Genomic DNA, 20,371 nt, shown 5'->3' on the forward strand with positions numbered 1-20,371 from the left:
TGTATCTATAGTCCTAGATGTTTCCTAATCAAAGGAAGGATATGCAGTTTTGAAGACGCCACAGCAATTACATTATCCCTCTTGCCGGACAAAAAGAGCGACTTTGACTCTCTGCATGAACACGCGATGATGGCAAGTTTCTTCAAGTGCCAGTTCATACTTATTTAATAAACTAGAAATACATGCATGCAGCAACCCCTCGCCTCGGTTGAACGAAATCAGTTAATCATAGGGATAGTAACATGATTGTTAGAAAATTTATGTGGGTTGGGGGTTTTGGAGGGTACATGGTATAGAGAGAAAAAGAAATTGAGAAAAGTATGGAAATATTTTTCTGTACGTGGAAACACTGTAATCATAGCAACTGAACTCGCGACGGCCGTATATTTTTAAAGAATCAAAGTTTACCCTCATATTTTTGTGACAAAATGGCAAAAATACGACAAGATTCCTACCTTTTTCTGGAAGTTAAGTCACTCATCTATAGTCAGTGTTATGGTAAATTGTTTTAATTATTAATTACCATGAAATATAACATCAGACGTCTCATACAACTTCTGAAGTTTTATGTTACGCTTCGACCGGTTTTTGTCATTATGAAAACGGAGTTTATAAATGAAGTTATAATGTCGTTTATCACATAACACATTCAGATTTATAGTGAAATACATTTCAGAATATTAAAGTTGTGTTTACCACAAGAGAATTACTTTTTAAAGCTGTGCCGGATGAAATATTATCAAGTGTAAAATCTTCCGACTTCATTATACACGGTGAATTCGGTCGAAACTCGAAAATTTGGTCTTGTTATTTGTTATAACGTGAAAATTCCTGACCACATTCGAGTTTTCCCCTAATTTAATTAAAAATACATGTATTCCATATATATGAAAACATAAATTTAAAAATTTCATCAAAATTTTGCGAAATGACAGTTATTCACCGACGTTTGAAAATACAAAATTTTTGTCTCGACCAATCAAGAGCTTAGTAGTTCACACTGGCGCATGCGCATAACGTAGAAGACCGTCCATGGCGTGAGGTCCATTGCATAATGGCGGACGACTTTGATTTCGCATTTGCACATCGTGGGTGTAAATATCCGAGCGGAATTAGTACCCTCGCACGGTGCTCCGCACCGGCTCGGGGAATATACAGGATATGCATGAGATCAAAGATTCTGCTCATAATAAGTAATAGGCTTGGTGGCTTAGCAAATCCCTATATTTTATGTGATTCAAAGTGTATCTAAAACGTTGGAATGCTGGGCTGGATTAATATGTAGATCAGTGCACTCAGAACCCAGGCATATTATTTGTGACAGTTGGGATTGACAGTTGTGTTAGTTTTACGAAATAAAAAAACGTAATAATAAGAAACAAAACAGGCCTAGACGGATCCTCCTAGTTGGGGACTGCTCATAACGTATATATCTGCTATAAGACAGATACTATGGTCAATTTGAAAACAATTTAGTTAAACTTAACCCTAACGGGTGCTTATTTGTTAAAAAGCCATGTTTTAGTGAAATCACGGATCTCTCTTATGGATTATGGAATCCATGCAGCTCGGATTTGCAAAAATTTTCTTTTTGTTATTTCGATGAGCGATCTTTGTTTCATCAAAAAGACTGTTGGATGACTTATTTTGACTTATGATATTGATCAATTAAATTACAAAGGCAACTGTTTCCCCGGGATGTTACAAAAAGTTCCCTACATTTATTTGCAAAAATTTTCTTTTTGTTATTTCGATGAGCGATCTTTGTTTCATCAAAAAGACTGTTGGATGACTTATTTTGACTTATGATATTGATCAATTAAATTACAAAGGCAACTGTTTCCCCGGGATGTTACAAAAAGTTCCCTACATTTGTTTGCAAAAATTTCTTTTTGTTATTTCGATGAGCGATCTTTGTTTCATCAAAAAGACTGTTGGATGACTTATTTTGACTTATGATATTGATCAATTAAATTACAAAGGCAACTGTTTCCCCGGGATGTTACAAAAAGTTCCCTACATTTATTTGCAAAAATTTAGGTTGGACTCAAAACCCAGACATATTATTTGTGACACTTGGGATCCACATAAACTAATTTCTATCATGCAGTTGTGTTAGTTTTGCGAACTATATGAAATAAAAAATACGTAATAATAGGAAACAAAAATGGCCTAGGCGGACCTTATTAGTTGGGGGCTGTTCATAACGTATATATCTGCGATGAAGTAGACACTGTGGTCATGCAATTTGAAAACAATTTAGTTAATTATAAACTTAACCCTAACGGGTGCTTAGTTGTTAAAAAGCCCTAGCTGTTTCGAGTAACCTATGATTCCACAATAAAATTATTACACATCGCACTTTTAGGAAGTCGTTGCAGTTAGATTGTAAAAGTTCCGACCCTCAAGAGCAAGGAAGTTATTATCATGGCCTCTTAAAGATACGGTCAATTGACGGGATTTAAAACAAAATAAATTTATTACCTGCGAATGGCAACGTGTGTATCGATTCAGCTCTTATAGCAAAGCGGGATCTGTTAATTTGAAAATTGCACAAATTTCACATGTTTCGAATTTTTATCTCGTATTCATTTAAAACCAGAGCGAACCAATAATTCAGCAATACGCATTGTTGGTTCGCTGTGGTCCATAATCGTGAAGAGTATATGCACCATGCATTGATGTAGCCGAGAAATTAAGCCGGGGAGAATACGAAATGAAGGTATAAGTACAGTATATTATTACATGTTACACAGGAGGAGATTATGGTGTATCTGGAGATACTTTTAATTAAAGGAGGCACTTTTGAAAACGCCACAGCAGTTACATACATTCTCCCTCTTGAGCGATTTTAAGTCTCTGCATGAACACGCGATAGCTAATTGCAAGTTTCCTTATAAGTTCCTGTTGATACTTAATGATTAATATATACAGGGTATACTTTTAAAAGTTTATTAAATATATAAAATTGCACAGAAGTGAAATGCTTTATATTTACAAGTATCGTAACTAGTCTATAACTCTATTAGTATTAAAGACAAAAATATAATAACAGGATAATTTAAATACGCCATTGTCTCCTATACATGCATGCATTAAATATTACAACAAGTTATAACGATTATAAATAACTATATAAATATTGTTGAAATATTGACCATTTGGATAGATACTATTAATTTTGTCCTAGATATGTTAAAAAATATTTTAATAGACTGCATATTTGTTAGAATATTGGGTTAACTCTGGAAAGAAACTGAGTTTAAATCGATCCGTACTACATTTGAAAAATAGAAAAGTTATCAGAGTTACGGAATGATCGACCTTGTTCACTGAGCCTAGTATTACGTATAAGTGTATTGAGTTTGTTATCATTGTTTAACTTCATCTCAGTTTTGGAAGAGATTAAAGCACATGCAGACGTTGTCTGTTTTCGTCCAGCCTTATGCAGCAGACAGTGCATGCTTCTCTGTATGATAAACTTGGGTAAATTATTCTTAAAACTCTCCTATGTAAACGTTCAATTTGTTCGCTAAGACACGATGGTAGGTGTCGTAAGTTCCCAGCGCAGATCACCAGTCCACGGAGCGCGAGTTAATATGTAGTAAAACTTTATGTAAAATATCTGATTTGGGTAATGTGATCTAACTAGTAATTGTAATATGATATAGGGATATACCAAATAATGACCCATTGTATATAGCAAAATGAAATGTAATCTATCGATAATAAATCAGAATATACAGTCCCTTCGAGTGTGAACGTTTGATGAACCAGAAAGGCAGAATAAACGAAAGATTCTGCAACACAGTGGTCCTTCGAGCCGGATTGTATGCTGGATAGTTAAAGCGGATTGTGGAAACGTTAGTTAGACTCGCACGGCAGTCGCCGCACAAAAGAAAATTGTCACAAAGGTCAGAACACATGGATGACCTAGCTAAGAAAAGACGCGTACGAGGTGGGCAAAGGTCGTCTACGAAGAAGCTTGTGGCAAAGATAGTCGAAGCGATCGCTAAGTTAAGCGATGAGAGTCCAGAGAAAGACGTCGTGTGGCTGAAGCAGAGTCAAAGCTCCTTGAAGGAAAAGGTCAAAATCTTAAGAGAACTTGACACGAAAATCATCGATGCCCTGAGCGAGTCGAAAGAAGAAGCGGCGGATGAGTTGATGGCAAAGGAGATAGAAGAAGCAGACGAAGTAATCGCAGAACTTGAACGCCTTTTACTTGAAATGGACAACGCGTTCGGTAAATTAGAATTGACAACGACAAAACCCGTGGCGATCAATGACAATGAGATTCTGAACGAAAGCCAAACATCGGTTGAAAGCACGGGCAAAATCATAAGAGCAAAGTTACCAAAGTTACGGTTGAAAAACTTTGGGGGGAAATTTGCGAATGGCCAGAGTTCTGGGACAGTTTTTCGAGTTCGATCGACAACAATGATCAATTGTCGGACGTAGACAAATTTGCATATCTACGCGGATACCTTGAAGGGCCGGCAAAATCGACCATCGCTGGTCTGTCATTAACAGCAAGGAATTATCAGTGCGCGGTGGATCTGCTTAAGAAACGATTCGAAAAAAAGTGCAATTCAACGCACACATATGAATGACCTTATTCAACTGCCTGCGGTTTTTAGAGAAAGGGACACTCAAAGGCTGCGGAAGTTATATGACAGCTGCGAAGCCCACAACCGCGCGTTGAAATCCTTAGGCGTGGGAGAAGAATCGTATTCCACTATTGTTGTACCGGCCATATTGGAGAAGATGCCTGAACAATTTCGGCTTATGATCACCCGAGGAACTGATTTCATTGAGTGGACGATGCAAGAAATGTTGGACGCGTTTGAGAAGGAGTTAGAACTGCGAGAGGCGCACGAAGCGGTGGCGACTAAAACGGAACGGGAGTATGAAAGAAATCAAAGCAGGAAACCAACTGGGGGTCTAGATAACTCGACAGCTGCGGCGTTGCTGGCTGGTCAAGAGAAAAAGAGTTGTGCATTCTGTTTAAAGAACCACGCGCACGAAGAATGTGATGGAGTCAAGGATCCAAAAACACGTAAGACCCTAGCTTTAAAGTATGGTAGATGTTTTCAATGTTTAATTAAGGGCCATAGAGCCAGTAATTGTAGTTCTAAAATTAAGTGTCGAAAATGCGACCGAATGCATCATGTCGCCCTATGTGATGCGTCTCCGAAAGACGAAGAGACCTGTAAGAATGAAGAAATCCCATCAACTAAGGTTAACAATAATGTAGCTAGCCCATGTAATAACTTGCTTGCCGGGACAGGTGGTCTGGTTGCCTTGCAAACTGCGCGCGGGGTATTAAGGGGTGAGAGGGTGGCTAAGGTCCGGGTACTCTTTGATGGGGGAAGTCATCGCTCTTTCGTTACATCGCATGCAGCGAGTCTTGTTAATCCAAGGGGTTTAAGAAGGGAATTTCTAGGCATTAATACGTTCGGTCAAAAGTGCACGAAGGCTGAACAAAGGGAAGTGGTCGAGCTTAAACTTCAGCCTGTTAATGGGGATAAGATTATCTCAATAGAAGCATATGTGGTACCAGAAATTTGCACTGTGCAGAATAGTCACGTAGAATTAGCTAGAAAGAATTATTCGCATCTAGAGGGGGTATGGTTCTCAGATGTGGTGAATTTTCAGGAAGAATTAGAGGTAGACGTTTTGATAGGGGCAGACTATCTTTGGAATTTCCAAACAGGTGAGACAAAGAAAGGTAAGACAGGGGAGCCCGTAGCTATACAAACTGAGTTGGGATGGGTGTTGTCAGGACCTCTAAGGGGAAGAGAGATAGAAGGTGCTGGAGTGACTCAGGTGAACTTTATGGGGCAGACAACGAAATGGGACAGAGATAGCTTAGAAAGTAATGTGGAAAAACTTTGGAGTTTTGAAGGATTGGGTATAATTGAAGAGGACACAGTTCATGAAACATTTCTTGATGGAATATCATTCACAGGTAATCGATACTCAGTAAAACTGCCCTGGAAGGAGGATCATGACAATCTTCCAGACAATTACATGAATAGTCTTGCTAGAATGAAAGGCCAGTTGAAACGACTGGAAAAGGAGCCAGAATTGTTGAAAGAGTACGATAGGATAATAAGAGATCAGGCAGAGCAGGGAATCATAGAGCAGGTACCAAGTCTTGAGAAAGCAGGCAAAGTTCATTATCTACCTCACCAAGCAGTAATTCGTAAAGATGCAGTGACAACTAAGGTACGCATAGTGTATGACGCGTCCTCGAGAGGAATAAAATCCAAAACATCGCTTAACGACTGTTTGCATGTTGGACCATCGCTCAATCCATTGCTTTACAGTATATTGTTACGTTTCAGAGAAAATAGAGTAGCATTAGTAGCAGACATCGAAAAGGCATTTTTAAATGTAGAGGTAGACAAGGAAGACCGAGACTCTCTGAGGTTTTTATGGGTGAATGAGATTGCAAGCAGCGATAGGGAGGTAATGGTTTACAGATTTTGCCGTGTAGTATTCGGATTAAACTCATCGCCATTTTTACTCAATGCCACCTTGAGGCATCATGTCTCAAAGTACAAAGAAATAGACCCAGGGTTTGTACGTAAGGTTCTTGAAAGCTTTTATGTGGATGACCTGGTCAGTGGAGAGAGAAGTGAAGGAAAGGCATTTAAGTTGTATGAGAATACAAAGACTAGGATGGCTGAAGGAGGGTTTAATCTAAGGAAATGGCTAACAAATAGCAAAGCATTGAGTGACCAGATTGATCGGAAAGAGAGAGGGATAGATAAGACAAACCCAGATGGCGGGGGAGAGACTGAGACTTATGCAAAGTTTTCATTAGGAAATGGGAAGCCTGGGTTAAAGACCTTCTAGAAGTTAAGGAGATAAGTACACCCCGTTGTATGTATGCCAGTCCAGTAGAGGAGGTTTTAGAGTGTAGTTTACATGGGTTTGGGGATGCAAGTAAAAAATCATATTGCGCTGTTGTTTATTTTGTGTGTCAAACGAGGTTTGGGGTATATGTTCGGTTATTGACCTCCAAGGCTAGAGTAGCACCCTTGAAACAAACAAGCATACCCAGACTAGAGTTGATGTCAGCACGACTCCTTGCACAAGTAGTGAAATCAGTTAAGGAAGCATTTGAAAACCAGGTTAGGATAGATTCTACTTATTACTGGCTTGATAGCATGACAGCCCTGTACTGGATAAAGAATAGAGGTGAATGGAAGCAATTCGTAGCTCATCGTGTGAATGAGATTTTAAAACTGACAACGAAAGGAGACTGGGGACATTGTCCGGGTAAAGAGAATCCAGCCGATGTAGGTTCAAGGGGTGAATTAGGTACACAACTGGAGGGTAACCAGTTGTGGTGGTCTGGACCAAAATGGCTTACAAAGCCCAAAGAAGAATGGCCTAAATTTGAGAGTGCGGGGAAGAGTCAGACGGTGGTAGAGGAAGAACGCCAGGTAGCAACGATGATTGTACAGGCAGACAGACAATGTAGTGTGAAAGATGTGATTGATATTAACAAATTTAGTAGTTCAGAGAAGCTTTTTGGAGTGACAGCATGCGTGATGAGATTCCTACGTAATGCTAGCGCAGGAGTAAAGAGAGTCGATAGGCAGTCTGGGGCTCTTTCAGTTGCCGAAATAATTGAAGCCGAAAAAATTTGGATTAAAGAAGCACAGGCAGAACTAAAAACTGAAAAGAGGTTCACCCAACTCAGTGTGAGTTTAAGGTTGAAGGAAGAGGAGGGTATCCTTAGGAGCCAAGGTAGATTAAAAAATTCAGATTTAGAAATTGACAACTGTTTTCCAATTATCCTGCCAAAAGAACATAGACTGACAGAGTTGATTGTCCGAAAATGCCATCAGGAAGTGCACCATTCGGGTGTACGTGCTACGCTGTGCAGGCTACGAACTAAATACTGGGTAGTTAAGGGAAGGCAGCTGGTAAAACGAATTGTGAGCCAGTGTGTAACTTGCAAAAGATTGGAAGGAAAAGCGTATAGCAGAGCACCACAAGCAGACTTGCCAGAATTTAGAGTCAGACAGGCCGCGCCGTTTTCGCAAGTCGGAGTCGACTTTGCAGGTCCGCTTTTTGTCAAACAGTCCGGTAATTGTTCGAACAAAGTGTATATTGCCTTGTTTTCATGCTGCGTGACCCGTGCAATACACTTAGAATTAGTGTGCAACTTATCAGCGGATACGTTTTTATGCTGTTTGAGAAGATTTGCAGCTAGGAGAGGGGCACCCAGTCTTATAGTTTCCGATAACGCTAAAACGTTCAAGGCAGCAGAGAAAGCATTGAGGAAGATTTGTAATGAGCCGAAAGTCAGATCGGAATTAGGAGCCAAACGAATAACATGGAGATTCAACTTAGAGAGAGCACCTTGGTGGGGAGGCTTCTTTGAACGGATGGTGCGCAGTGTGAAAAGGTGTCTTAGAAAGGTGTTAGGGAATGCAAAGTTGAACCTTGATGAGCTGAGCACAGTGTTAGTTGAAGTTGAAGGCACATTGAATGCGAGACCATTAACAGAAGTATTTGAAGAGCTGGAAGGAGAAGTGTTAACTCCTTCACATTTGATATATGGTAGAGCAATCCATTTAATCCCACAGAATGAGGTAGTCATAGGAGCGAGTAGCTGTGGGGAGAGATTTAAATATGTAACGTTAAAGTTGCAGCACTTTTGGAAAAGATGGAAGGGCGAATATTTAACGGGACTTAGAGAGTTTCACAAGTGCACAAACGGAGGAAAGTTAAGGAAGGTCCAGAAAGGAGATGTAGTGACGGTGTTCGGAGAAGGCGAGAAAAGATGTACCTGGAAGTTAGCAGTAGTAGAAGAGTTAATTGTAGGGAAGGATAAGGAAGCTAGAGGAGCAAAGGTTAGGCTTGCAGGTAAAGGAAAACCACGCTTCTTAAACAGACCAATTGAGAAGCTTTTCCCATTGGAAGTTCAATCTCGACCGGGTGGGGAAAGGGAGGAAAGGGACATCCCTACAGCTAAGCCAGAGGGAGACCAGCATGAACGAACAAGACGAGCGGCAGCCATAATTTCAAAAGCGAAAACAAAGGCGATGCTTGATTCATAGACGTGTATGAATCAAGGTGGGTGGGGTGTCGTAAGTTCCCAGCGCAGATCACCAGTCCACGGAGCGCGAGTTAATATTAGTAATTGTAATATGATATAGGGATATACCAAATAATGACCCATTGTATATAGCAAAATGAAATGTAATCTATCGATAATAAATCAGAATATACAGTCCCTTCGAGTGTGAACGTTTGATGAACCAGAAAGGCAGAATAAACGAAAGATTCTGCAACAGTAGGTTAGTGCATGTGCCAAACTGCGCAACAGTACTCTAAAGCCCGTTTTCAACTAGCGATATTTTTTGCGCGAAGCGACTTTATTTCTTTGTATTTAGCAGTTTGTTCCAGATGGTTGTAGTTGAGAGCTCTCGAACAAAAGTAAAATGTCGATTCGCGCGAAAAATATCGCTAGTGGAAAACCGGCATAAGACCGAACGAATGAGTTCATTATGTAAATTAACAAATCATCTGCGGACATACCGCTTTTCCTTAAGGTGCGTATAATGTAAAGGCGCTTAGCAGCTGCCTTCTTTGTAATCATCTTAACATGATCACCATTTTAGCGAGCTATTTAATACTGTACCAAGAACTTTGTGGCAGTCAACAGTGGCTATTGCTGTTCCGTCAATACTTAGAGGTATGCTCAAACATAGGCGTATCACGGAAGAAACATATCCTTAGCTCTTTACATTTTTTCACATTTAACTTAATATAATTTGCGGAGGACTAAGAGGACATAATTTTATAATCAAGATCTGATTGGATTGTTGAGTTTTCATGTTTGGCTATGATTTCGGAAGCAGTGACATCATCTACATATTTCCATTAATCGCAGAATATATAGCAAGTTTCAAAGGAAACAACCGGTGAAAACGCGCGACAAAAACGTAGGCATAGAAACCTTTTACTTTTTATTCGGCTGAGGTTCAAAGTCACGACTTCCGGTTATATTAACACCCGGTGGTTAAAGTATTAACCCATCCTCGTCCCCAGGTCCTAGCTCCGTTGCTCTAAGAGCAACGGAGCTAGGCCCTGGGGACGAGGATGGTATTAACCCCTATGCTTAAGCCTGGTTTTCATGTCGTAATTCATCAGCGATGGCTACTGTACATGTCGGTGGTCATTGATGCATAAAATCCTTTGTCTATATCGAAGAAAATTATTTACTTCATTGATCACCGACAATAGATCGTAGGCCATCGGCGATGAATTACGACATGTGAAAGCCAGGCTTTAATACCCTCAACTTGACCATTGTGTGCCGGAAGGAGCAGTGGGAATATAACACCATTTAATTCGCTCTACTAACATCTTTTGGTATAAATTTCGAGGTGACTATTGATTAGCAAAGCTAAATATTAAAAATAACATCATAGAATGGTATACATGCATTAGCCACAGAGGAAAGCTAGACTAGTAAATAGAACATTGATTTTACACATTTAGTTTAAAAAGCTTGTGTCAGTTTATTTTGGTTGGTTAATAACAATGTGTGTAGTAACAAGTTGAACAATTTTTATGATACTTGTTGATGATACATTGTACAATTTTATCTGTTCCTGCATGTTTGTTGAGTTTGGTTTTATAATGGTTTGCAGGCAGCCGATTCTTTTTCTCTAACTGATTTCTCTTCGCCTTGTGTCGGATTGCTTCGATGATAGTAATAGGGTAATCAAGAGAGGTTGTAGAGTCGAGAGGTAAAGAGTTCGAGCAAGAAATTACAATCATCAATACAGTCTAGAAGATAATCTATTATAAGGTATAGTTTCTGCAGTAACAAGCCCTTTGAATACATGATTAGTGTGATTAGAAGTGAAATGGGTTACATATTTTAATGATTTGGCTTTGATATAGATTTCATAAGTGGATGAAATTAAAAAGAATGTATGATAGTTGATTGAGATAGTTAGGTCTAAATAATGAACAGAGAAATTAAGAATCTGAGGAGGATAAAAGGGAGGAAGAATGTTAATCACAGTGTCTTCCATACGCACGTACACGCACGTAAAACTCTAAATCATTTATGTTTTATGATTATGGAAACCCATCAATCTGCTCGATCGACATAATTCCTTGACAAGGATAAGGGTAAGGCAGCTTGCCAAATGGGTTTTCATTTGCTTTCACGTGTAAATCCTTCTGTAGAATTTCGTCGATTCTTTTCATAGAATCTGGATGGACGTGTAAACACCCGTTACTAAAAAATAACATTAGTTCGCGTCAAAAACCTATAAAACTAGTACTTTATATTAAATATATTTCAGTCCGATCTGCATATTCTATATATCACAAGAGATATCAGGTTTAAATACTTGCAGTTTAAAACACGGTTTGAATCAACTGTTATATAAATTATGGCAAACATTGGATGGCACATCCTATTGTGTGAACATGTCAGTTTTAGAACATATTCTCGACACGGAAATGAGGAATATGAAGGCCATGCTGTAAAAGGCCCACTTATAGTTTTTCGCCGGAAAATTCATAAGGAATAGAGGCTATTGATGTTTATTTTGGAAATTTTAGGCCGGCCGAATATATTCGAATGGACAATTATCGCCGCCGTAAATGAGAAAATATTATTTACACCCTAATCCCAAGTTAGGCAAACAAAATCCAAAATCTATATTTGTTGCATGCAAGACTTTTTCAAAGATATTTTTTTAAACTTGTTGATTTTAATACAGTAAAACACTGTCCGAAGACAGAAGGACAGGCACAGGAATCTAGCTTCTCATTCGTTGATTTCTTTACTCAGATCAGCCGGCGGGAAATTCGAAACTAAATATTCAGCATTTTATGAGCTATTGAACACGAACTAGTAACGAATAGAAGTACCTTTTTTAGGTATCGTTTATGAAAAAGCAAGTAGAGCTTAGTGAGACTACTCAGCAGTATATACATTTCCTTTGTGCATCTGGAAAATATCTGTTTATGGGTAGAGTAACAATTTTATAACAATAAGGGATTTCAATAGTTTTTTTCGGAACAATTTCTATGTTCTATAATTATATTCCACCATCTCGGTAACAATTACAACTATATTTACCTGTCATGGTGGTGAAATGGAAATGTCATTGTGATATAGGAATTGATATATGAACGATACTTATCAACATAGGAAATTGCACTGCATTTTACTGTACTGTAAATGTAAATGTAACATTATTCATTAATACTCTATCACCTGTTTGGCATATTCATAGAAGGATTCCAATTTTTCCATTCTCCTGTGTGAATGAGAATACCGATTCTATAATTACTAAGAAACGTATCGTTGGCATTCTTGCCTATAGCCACGTTTCCTGAAAGAAGTAAAAAATAGTCAAAACCGGATTATTTTCTTTATTATGACAGCAAGGGTTAACAGACAGAAAGCGTTGCAGTAATAAATCCACGTTTGCATGTAAATTGGCTTTAAAAAATATTAGCGAGGAACAAATCGTTTTCGAAAATCGAAATCCCTTTTCATTGCAAAATCATTTTGTATTTCAGTAGTCTGTGAAAGTATGTAGTCTGTGAAAGATTAGAACAATCTTAAAAAATATATAACTGTTATAACGTCGGATTCATGAATATTAAACAGAAAGAAACTACATAGATATTATTATACCATAACCTTTATAGTACGCGCGTGCTGATTGGTCGACAAGCACACAGGACTTTTCCCGCCGAAATGAAGTGAAACATTTTCTGATGGGTGAAAATTACTCGTTCACGACAATTACGATTAAATTGAAACCAGCTTTGAGAAAAAAACTGATTGATACAGTATTCTGAAATATAATAAAAAATCTAATGCCACCTTTCAATCCTTTCACTGCTCGCACGACAGGATAACTAAATAAGAAAAATAACAACAAACCATATATTACACACTAAAAAACATGTCCAGCCTAAAATTTCAAAAATATATAAAAAGAAACAAATTCCGAAAATAAAGCCATCTTGAAATTCAAGATATGAATAAAAACAAGAAAGGCGAACTAATGTGTAAATTTTCGACTTCATCTAGCCTGCAACGCAGACTATATATTGGGGTATATATACCCCAATATATAGTCTGCGCTGCAGGCTAGACTTCATCCAAAGTCAATTGATTTTGTCTGAGGATCACTTGCACTTTAATTCACTTTTCTTGTTTTAATTCATATCTTGAATTTCAAAATGACTTTGTTCTTCAGAATTATTTTTATACAGAATTCTAAATCTGCAAAAATATTTGCGGCTGATAACGTAATGCCACGCAAATTAGGGACCTTAAGCATGTAGGACGGCAACACGACGACGACGTGGTTGGAATACTCCTTTAAATAAATGTTATGGTAAGGCGTTGTTGTATATTATTAGTGTACCAATTTAATGAGATATAAGACGTTGAAAACATTGTGTTTACGTTTAAGGACAATTCTGTAGAGCTTAATTCGAGGTAGCGTTCACTGGGTCCTGAAATGCAGACGTTCTACTAAGGACGTAATAAACGACGTTTTGCCGTTGTAAACAGAACGTAGATCACGTCTAAAACTTCCATAGGTATTTAATAATTCATTTCTTTTCAATGAAGCATTGTATTGATAGCTACCGTCGTCGTGTTCCCGCCTACATGCTTAAGGTCCCTATTAAGCAATATGGCCGCCGCCAGGAATGTGTGAATTACGTCGGCCTTGGAAACTTGAAAATTTACCCTCAAACCAATTTCGTGATGTTTGTTGAAAATTGTTTTGCCGAATTGGACTTGCCTCTGCGGCTCTTTCAAATTTAGCAAAATTTTTAAACATCACTCGTACTATTAATCCCAAACTGGATGTACTCTCCATGGCTTGATTACGTCCCACATGCATAATTACAAAATTCGTTGTGTAGCTTTGGTCATGGTATACTTACGGTCCGAAAGAAGCAGGATATGGTTCTTTCGTGTTAAGATCACATTTCTATATGAAAAAGACCCATCACTCACCATAAATTTGAAATACGTTTTACAATAGAATTCATTTGGAATGCGTCAGAACACGAAAACGAGGATATTGAGGAATATAAAGAACTCGTGAAACTGTGGCTGATGCAGGATCATTCACACTTTGCTGTGATTTTCTTCTTTACATAGATGTGAACGAGTGATTAGTTATGATTGCTTACGTTATGATTAATTATAGTTATGTATAAAATATCTTATTTGAACATCAGTAACTAAGGATATGTGCACGTTTTCATGCCAAAACTGTTTCAAACACCGTCAATTTACATTAGAATTTGAAGCTAACTTAACATTTTCCCTGCGATTGTGTATACAAGGCGTTAAAGCGATTAACTATAGATAACACGCTCAAAAACAACGCTCGTATGCACATAGCCTAATTCATCCATTTAGCTAAATCGGTCAAAAGAAGAAAATCGCACATAAAATGGTAGCAAGTCAAGGGTTTCCAGGATTTGTGGAGTGACAAGACACAGCATTTTTTAGCATGTTTCCAAACTAATTTCCCTGTTTTTCCAAACAGATAACGATTTTATCACTTCACAGACATACAGTAATATTATCGCTAAAAAACCAACCGGTGAATAACTATACTAGAAGATAATGTTCTATTTAAAAAGGCTATGACGTTTGCCTACTTCCATGACTAACAAATACTACCAGATTTCTTACTCTAGTAGAAGCTTATCACACAATCATGCATATTACATGCATTGTTCCTCCTAAGCACAGAATACCTATTTATATGTATTCCATCTTTTATCTGCTTCCTAGATTCCTACATGGAAATTTGTCGATATAGGTTTTAACGACTGTATTCAAAGGATCACTTGCCTTCACACTCATTGAGTACCACATAGAAATTGTGTTATCATTATATTTCTAGTGAAAAAATTGAAAATCCCTTCCCTCAATGGAATAGCCATGAAGTTATTGAGATTTCCCACGACTCGCTTTCCCACGAAGTCTGAGCACAGTGTCTGAGTGAGCTTTTAGAATACAGGGGAGGACACAGAGTGAGATTGCATAGTGAATAAATCTTACCATTAGTCCAGTTGGTGTGTTTCCATTAGTTGTGAATTGGTTTACGGCTTTTCCACTAGAGTCCAATGATCCATGCGCACGTACTCTGAATACGTACAACACCTAAATTTGTGAAGAAAAGTCATCATCTTCCCGGCAAGGGCTGGCACTTCGAGTTATTATAATTATTAATGTCTGTAATAGTAATTTATTGATTTCAGAGTCAATAAACACCGAAATAACAGCATAGCGGGACAAATCGTCAGGCTGGCTACGCTACTGAAACGAATGGTTTAAAAATGGCGAAATAATCGCCTATAGGTAGCTACTTATAGACAGCCATACAGTACCTTTCTCTATAGTACGTGTGAACCGTGAAAAGAATAAAAGAAAATGCTCGAAAGTTGAAAAAATGATCTGGTTGTGAGCAAATAGCCCTGAGTATGGTATATTGTATGCTATATTGTACTGTACTGTACTGTACCTTGCCGTTTTCATCCATCAATTTTCCCTCGGTTTCGATGTTTCGATCTTTGTGGACAGGAATAAATATCTGTAAAATTAAATCATGCGATTTACTTTCCCTTTTTGCAAAAATATGGAAAACAAAATATACATAGGTTCTGTGAACGTTTGCATGGCGATAATAGCAATTCTGTCGGTAAAACCGGACTATCGTCATGGATTTGCACTGATGGCTCGGGCTTAGAGACCGCGAAAGCTCTGCAAAACTATAAATTTAGGTGATGTTTGCACATGCAAATAAACGTGTACAAAAAAATACACGTAATAATTATAAACACAGATGTTTTTGCAAAAAGATTTACTTTGAAAGTCATTTATCTAAGTTGTTGAACAGTCACAGACCCCTCAAGATCGACTATCGCCTGTATTCTAAAAGCTCACTCACACTCAAACTCATTGAGTGGGAGATCTTAATCTTCTCATAACGTTTCAATGGCGGTATTTCCAGCCGAACAGGGGCTTGATTTTCAGTTATTTACCTTATATCTTTCCATCTATTCAGAAAAAACTTTCTCATTGATCAGCATTAACGAAATTTATATGTCACACTCGATGAGTATGAGTGTGAGTGAGCTTTTTGAATACAGGCGTATATCTCAGTACGTAGCTACAGCGTGTCTGCTGTCTATTCCAGGCATAAACGGTGGCGACCGTATATAGTAGGAAAGCCGATCTGCCAAACAAATTTCCGACGTAATTTATTCGGAATTGAATTGAATAAATATGTTTGGTATGACTATACCTTCATAGAGACTGCCAGTCGATCGATATCGTACGATATCGGTGAAGATATAATTTGTGAAATTGTTAAAAATATAATAAAGTGATCAATGCATGTAGAGAGATGAATGCAATTCCTAACAATCTAAGAGGGTCGTTCAATATCAACAAAGATTTTGACGACATGCGTTTTCTTCCACGGTTTTGAACGTCTCAAGATCATCGATTATAAATTTAATTTTATCGAGCTGGTTATTTCCTTTTAATCCAATTATAATGTCTCCGTGAAATATGCTTGTGGCAGAGTAGCAGGAACTGCAAGACGAATTTGCAATGAAAAAATTGCTTAGTGAAATTATTTGTACAGTTTTGATTAACTACGCGACAAAAAAATCTAGATCACCTTAAATTTATATCCCGGAGGTACTTTTCCATCGTCTTTGTAACCATCATAAGACAATTGTTTCAACACAAGTTCCGCTGTAACGTTGTCAAATACCAAAGGGTCACTAAAAGGTAAATTTGCATAGCAATCAGCCTGAATGCCGAACAAGACACTTTATCTAACCCAAAGAGGCTGTGATGTTAACGTGGTAATTGAAAAACGCAATATTTTTTATGACATGTTGATGATATATTACCATTATCACGCACGTGCAGCCTCGTTGCAAAAACGTCCCAAGTAATATTGCTTGAACTATCAATTTGATTATATTGATCTAACGTAAGCCAAAACATCCTCATGCAACCTAGTGCATAGCTTTCCACAAAATTTGTACCACAAAATTTCGAAATAAATGTGAACAAAATTGATTATTATGCATTACTAATGCAATCTCGATTGTGATTGGCTAAAAACCTACAGATAATTCTCAATGTCTTGCCAACTACACGACAATGAAAATTATCCTTAGGTGACGTAATTTTTTGCCGCTAGTTTGTTGTCAATAATGGCACAGGCTTCCTCTCTAAAAAGGAAATACATAATAAAACAATTATTGAATTCGGTTTTCGCATGATATCGAGAATTATCAAGCCTCAGTTTGCGTTATCCGCCTCAGCTTCGCTTCGGCGAATAATGCAAACTTCGGCTTGATAATTAACAGTTATTCTGCGAACTCGAGTCGTATATGAGCTGATCGGTCATATACGACGAGAGTGAGCAGAATAACTGTTTTACTATATACACAAACCTTGTCGCCCTTTCGGTGCATTTTGGTGTGCTATTATCAACTAAAGCTTGGATTTCTATTTCACTCAACTCCCCAAATCTTTCAGCCATTTTGTTTACTTTCTCAAATAGACAAATATGAGCTAATATCTGTCTAGTAGCCAACCAATGAAATTGCAGCATACCTCATATCAGGCGCTTGTGTATATAATAATTCTCAACATCACACTCAACCTTATCCAATAATTGTTAATTAATACCCACCTTAGGAATATTTGCACAATACACTAATTCATATCACTATAACACTTTTAAAATGAGTGCAGTAGTTAATTGTAATTTAATAATATATAACAGCACGAAGCAAAATGTATACCCTGTTATTCCGTTTGCCTCCTTGTATTGTGCAACAGCAATTGCTGTTTGTTTGTCGTACACACCATTTGTAGCAACTACTTGCGTAACATTGTAAGATCGCCGCAGTAGGTTTTGTAATATGACAACACAGTTACCTAAAAACAAATTTGTTGTTTAAACGGTATTATGCCAACAGATTTCTTCCTCAAAAAAGAATAAACAGGGTGAAAATTGAAGCATAGTGCTTGCGCTAGAGTTTTAATGTCATTCAAATGCTCTATAACAATCAGGAATGGCGAATTAGCCTTGCTAACGATGACGTTCTCGGGGTACTTTCAATTTTCTTAAATGGGTTTAAAAAATTGTGATAACATGAAAAGCAATTTTTGCAATCAAAATCTAGCCTAAAATTAAAAACACTCGTCGTTAGGAGGTCTTATATATACGTTCATGATTTTGAAAAAAGTACCCCAAAAATGGAAGCATATTCATCATTGTATGAAAGGCTGATTACATACTCTACATTGAATATCAAAGGACTGGTGAATGAGTATTGGGTGGTGTCATGTGATTTTGACAACATTTATAATAAATACCCATTTTTCCATCCCAGCTGGAATTAATTAGGGGCCAACAGTTCTAGCAAAAGTTTTTTTTTGGCTAACTGAGGTACCAAGTCAAATTTAATACAAATGAATTTTGATTTATACAATGTGCATTCTGAATAACTAACACTACCTAATTAGGTTAATTGCTACACCTCTAAATGTAAGGGTTTTTTTAAGAAAAATTTAAAACATGTGAAACAAACATGCTTGCATGCATCCCACCTTCCTTTGAAGAGGCATCTAATTTTGTATTAAAATGACTAAATGAGGCAATCCAGTGGCAGATCCAGGGTAGGTAAAATATTCTTTAGAAATAAATAAAACCAATATGGTTCTTATTAAGGTATTTTGATTAAAATTTGAATTAAGATTCATTCTGAAGTGTAATTGACCCTGAAACTCAGCTGCCACTGCGGCAACCTGCGCCTACCGGACCCCCACCAGTAGACCGCACACCTGTGCATACTACACATTTTAATATACACATTTTAATACAAAAGAAGTCTCTGCAGAGAAGACTGTGATAGTTGCATGCTATATTGTCTTTCACTTTGTTTAGTTGCTGCAAAAAGATTAAAAAGTTTTAAAAATATATTATAAAAAGTTTCCAGGAAGTACATAATATTATATTTAATGCTGCAATTTTTGTGCCATGATCCTTACATTGTTGATTTGAACTGGTGTGTAGAACAATAATAACTAATAACTTTAAGATAATTATATATACAAATAGTTCTGGGCTATATATGTAGCTAGTTTAATATGTTTCCAAAATTGGACCTTTAAATTAGCTCTTCATCTATAGCATTCTTAAACCCTGGTCTTGGGTTTCATGTGATTTAATTCATGTCAATCAAGTACGTGATTTGGTTTCCAAATCTAGTGGTGGTATATAAACTCAAAGTCTAGACTCGCCACTATCAAGTATCGTTTGTTCTTCACAGTATGTGTTAATTGCCTTTGTGCTTTGGCTGTGAAATTATGTGAAATTTCCTCATGCAATGACTGACACTCCTGTACTGCTCCACAATGTTGAAACATTTCAGGTTAATTGACCAGTAAATGATCACCACTCAAATAAAATGGTTCATATACGAAGGGCAAAACCCACCAAACCTACCAAAAACTATGATTTGGATTCTTTTTAACGAAATTTTACCCTCACCTGAGATTGGAATGACATTGCAGATAAACGCGAAAATTTTGCGTTTGAACTTTGAGTGTTAAATAATTTGTGCCAGTTGGCATTTGCTGATTTGCATCACTGCATGCATTTGAATGGAATGATATGAAAATAATAGAATTCATAGTTTACCTGTCATTGGTGGCGTTTGTATAAACAGTACTTTGGTAAACGGTGGTGGCATTACTTCCGCCACTGCGCCTTGTATAACCATCCAAAATACAGAGAATGCTAAAAGTAGAGTGGCAGTAGAGAAAGCCATATAGCTGGACGAACCTTCTACTATAACTGCAGATGGTTGTCTTATAGTATTTTAAATGATTAAATCAAGAAAGTCTTGGTTTTCTGCCGGATGTTGATCAAATGCTGGTGACCAAGTTGTCTGACTTGTCTCTGCTGATTTTCAAGAAGGTTGTTGCCACATACGTTGTTGGAAGATTTCCTTAATTTTCCAGGAATCCAGCTGGGGAATCCAATTCTAAAATGACCAAAATGATTTGTGTTTTAAACTGTCCGAAACTGTAAAGCTGTGAAATCACAGTGAAAAAAATTCACGACACCAATATATACACCTAGGTATATGAGGTAATATGGGGAAAATTCAGAAAATAAAAAAGATTCTTTATACACAAAATTCTTGCTATCCAGGATAATATTTCCGACGTTGTAACGTGTACGACAAGTCGACAATGTACGAAAGTTACACGACACGTTTGCAGCATTAAGCG

The 20,371-nt window shown here is 37.5% G+C and overlaps 3 protein-coding genes across 3 annotated transcripts; 2 read left to right on the forward strand and 1 right to left on the reverse strand.

Moving 5' to 3' along the window:
- The first annotated feature begins 4,586 nt into the window (after positions 1 to 4,586).
- LOC114533050 lies at positions 4,587 to 6,660 on the forward strand. The gene is made up of 2 exons (XM_028554633.1): positions 4,587 to 6,498; positions 6,582 to 6,660. Exons 1-2 carry the CDS (start codon positions 4,603 to 4,605, stop codon positions 6,591 to 6,593), a joined length of 1,908 nt encoding a protein of 635 aa, XP_028410434.1. The 5' UTR covers positions 4,587 to 4,602; the 3' UTR covers positions 6,594 to 6,660.
- A 515-nt stretch (positions 6,661 to 7,175) lies between these two features.
- LOC114533009 lies at positions 7,176 to 9,080 on the forward strand. The gene has a single exon (XM_028554585.1). The coding sequence runs from the start codon at positions 7,176 to 7,178 to the stop codon at positions 9,078 to 9,080; it is 1,905 nt and encodes a 634-aa protein (XP_028410386.1).
- A 1,383-nt stretch (positions 9,081 to 10,463) lies between these two features.
- On the reverse strand, positions 10,464 to 20,352 carry LOC114532985. The gene is made up of 10 exons (XM_028554564.1): positions 20,272 to 20,352; positions 19,776 to 20,121; positions 17,872 to 18,007; positions 16,728 to 16,833; positions 15,564 to 15,632; positions 15,101 to 15,202; positions 13,966 to 14,012; positions 12,887 to 12,921; positions 12,269 to 12,386; positions 10,464 to 11,278 (listed from the first exon to the last, which is right to left on the reverse strand). The coding sequence occupies exons 2-10, from the start codon at positions 19,903 to 19,905 to the stop codon at positions 11,116 to 11,118; spliced, it is 906 nt and encodes a 301-aa protein (XP_028410365.1). The 5' UTR covers positions 19,906 to 20,121; positions 20,272 to 20,352; the 3' UTR covers positions 10,464 to 11,115.
- Between the last annotated feature and the right edge of the window lie 19 nt (positions 20,353 to 20,371).

Source organism: Dendronephthya gigantea, unplaced genomic scaffold (genome assembly GCF_004324835.1).
Source record: "Dendronephthya gigantea isolate DGI-Jeju-01 unplaced genomic scaffold, DenGig_1.0 000083F, whole genome shotgun sequence".
Classification (NCBI taxonomy): domain Eukaryota; kingdom Metazoa; phylum Cnidaria; class Anthozoa; order Malacalcyonacea; family Nephtheidae; genus Dendronephthya; species Dendronephthya gigantea.

What these genes read in the sequence shown, in the direction of transcription:
- LOC114533009 (XM_028554585.1), top strand. Translation starts at nt 7,176, where the DNA reads ATGACAGCCCTGTACTGGATAAAGAATAGAGGTGAATGGAAGCAATTC.
- LOC114532985 (XM_028554564.1), bottom strand. Translation starts at nt 19,905, where the DNA reads ATGGCTTTCTCTACTGCCACTCTACTTTTAGCATTCTCTGTATTTTGG. An exon ending in GAGGCAAACGGAATAACAGG is followed by an intron (nt 16,834 to 17,871) that starts GTATACATTTTG and finishes TTTACCTTTTAG; the next exon opens with TGACCCTTTGGTATTTGACA. An exon ending in AGCAGTGAAAGGATTGAAAG is followed by an intron (nt 12,387 to 12,886) that starts GTGGCATTAGAT and finishes TACTTCTTTCAG; the next exon opens with GAAACGTGGCTATAGGCAAG.
- LOC114533050 (XM_028554633.1), top strand. Translation starts at nt 4,603, where the DNA reads ATGAATGACCTTATTCAACTGCCTGCGGTTTTTAGAGAAAGGGACACT.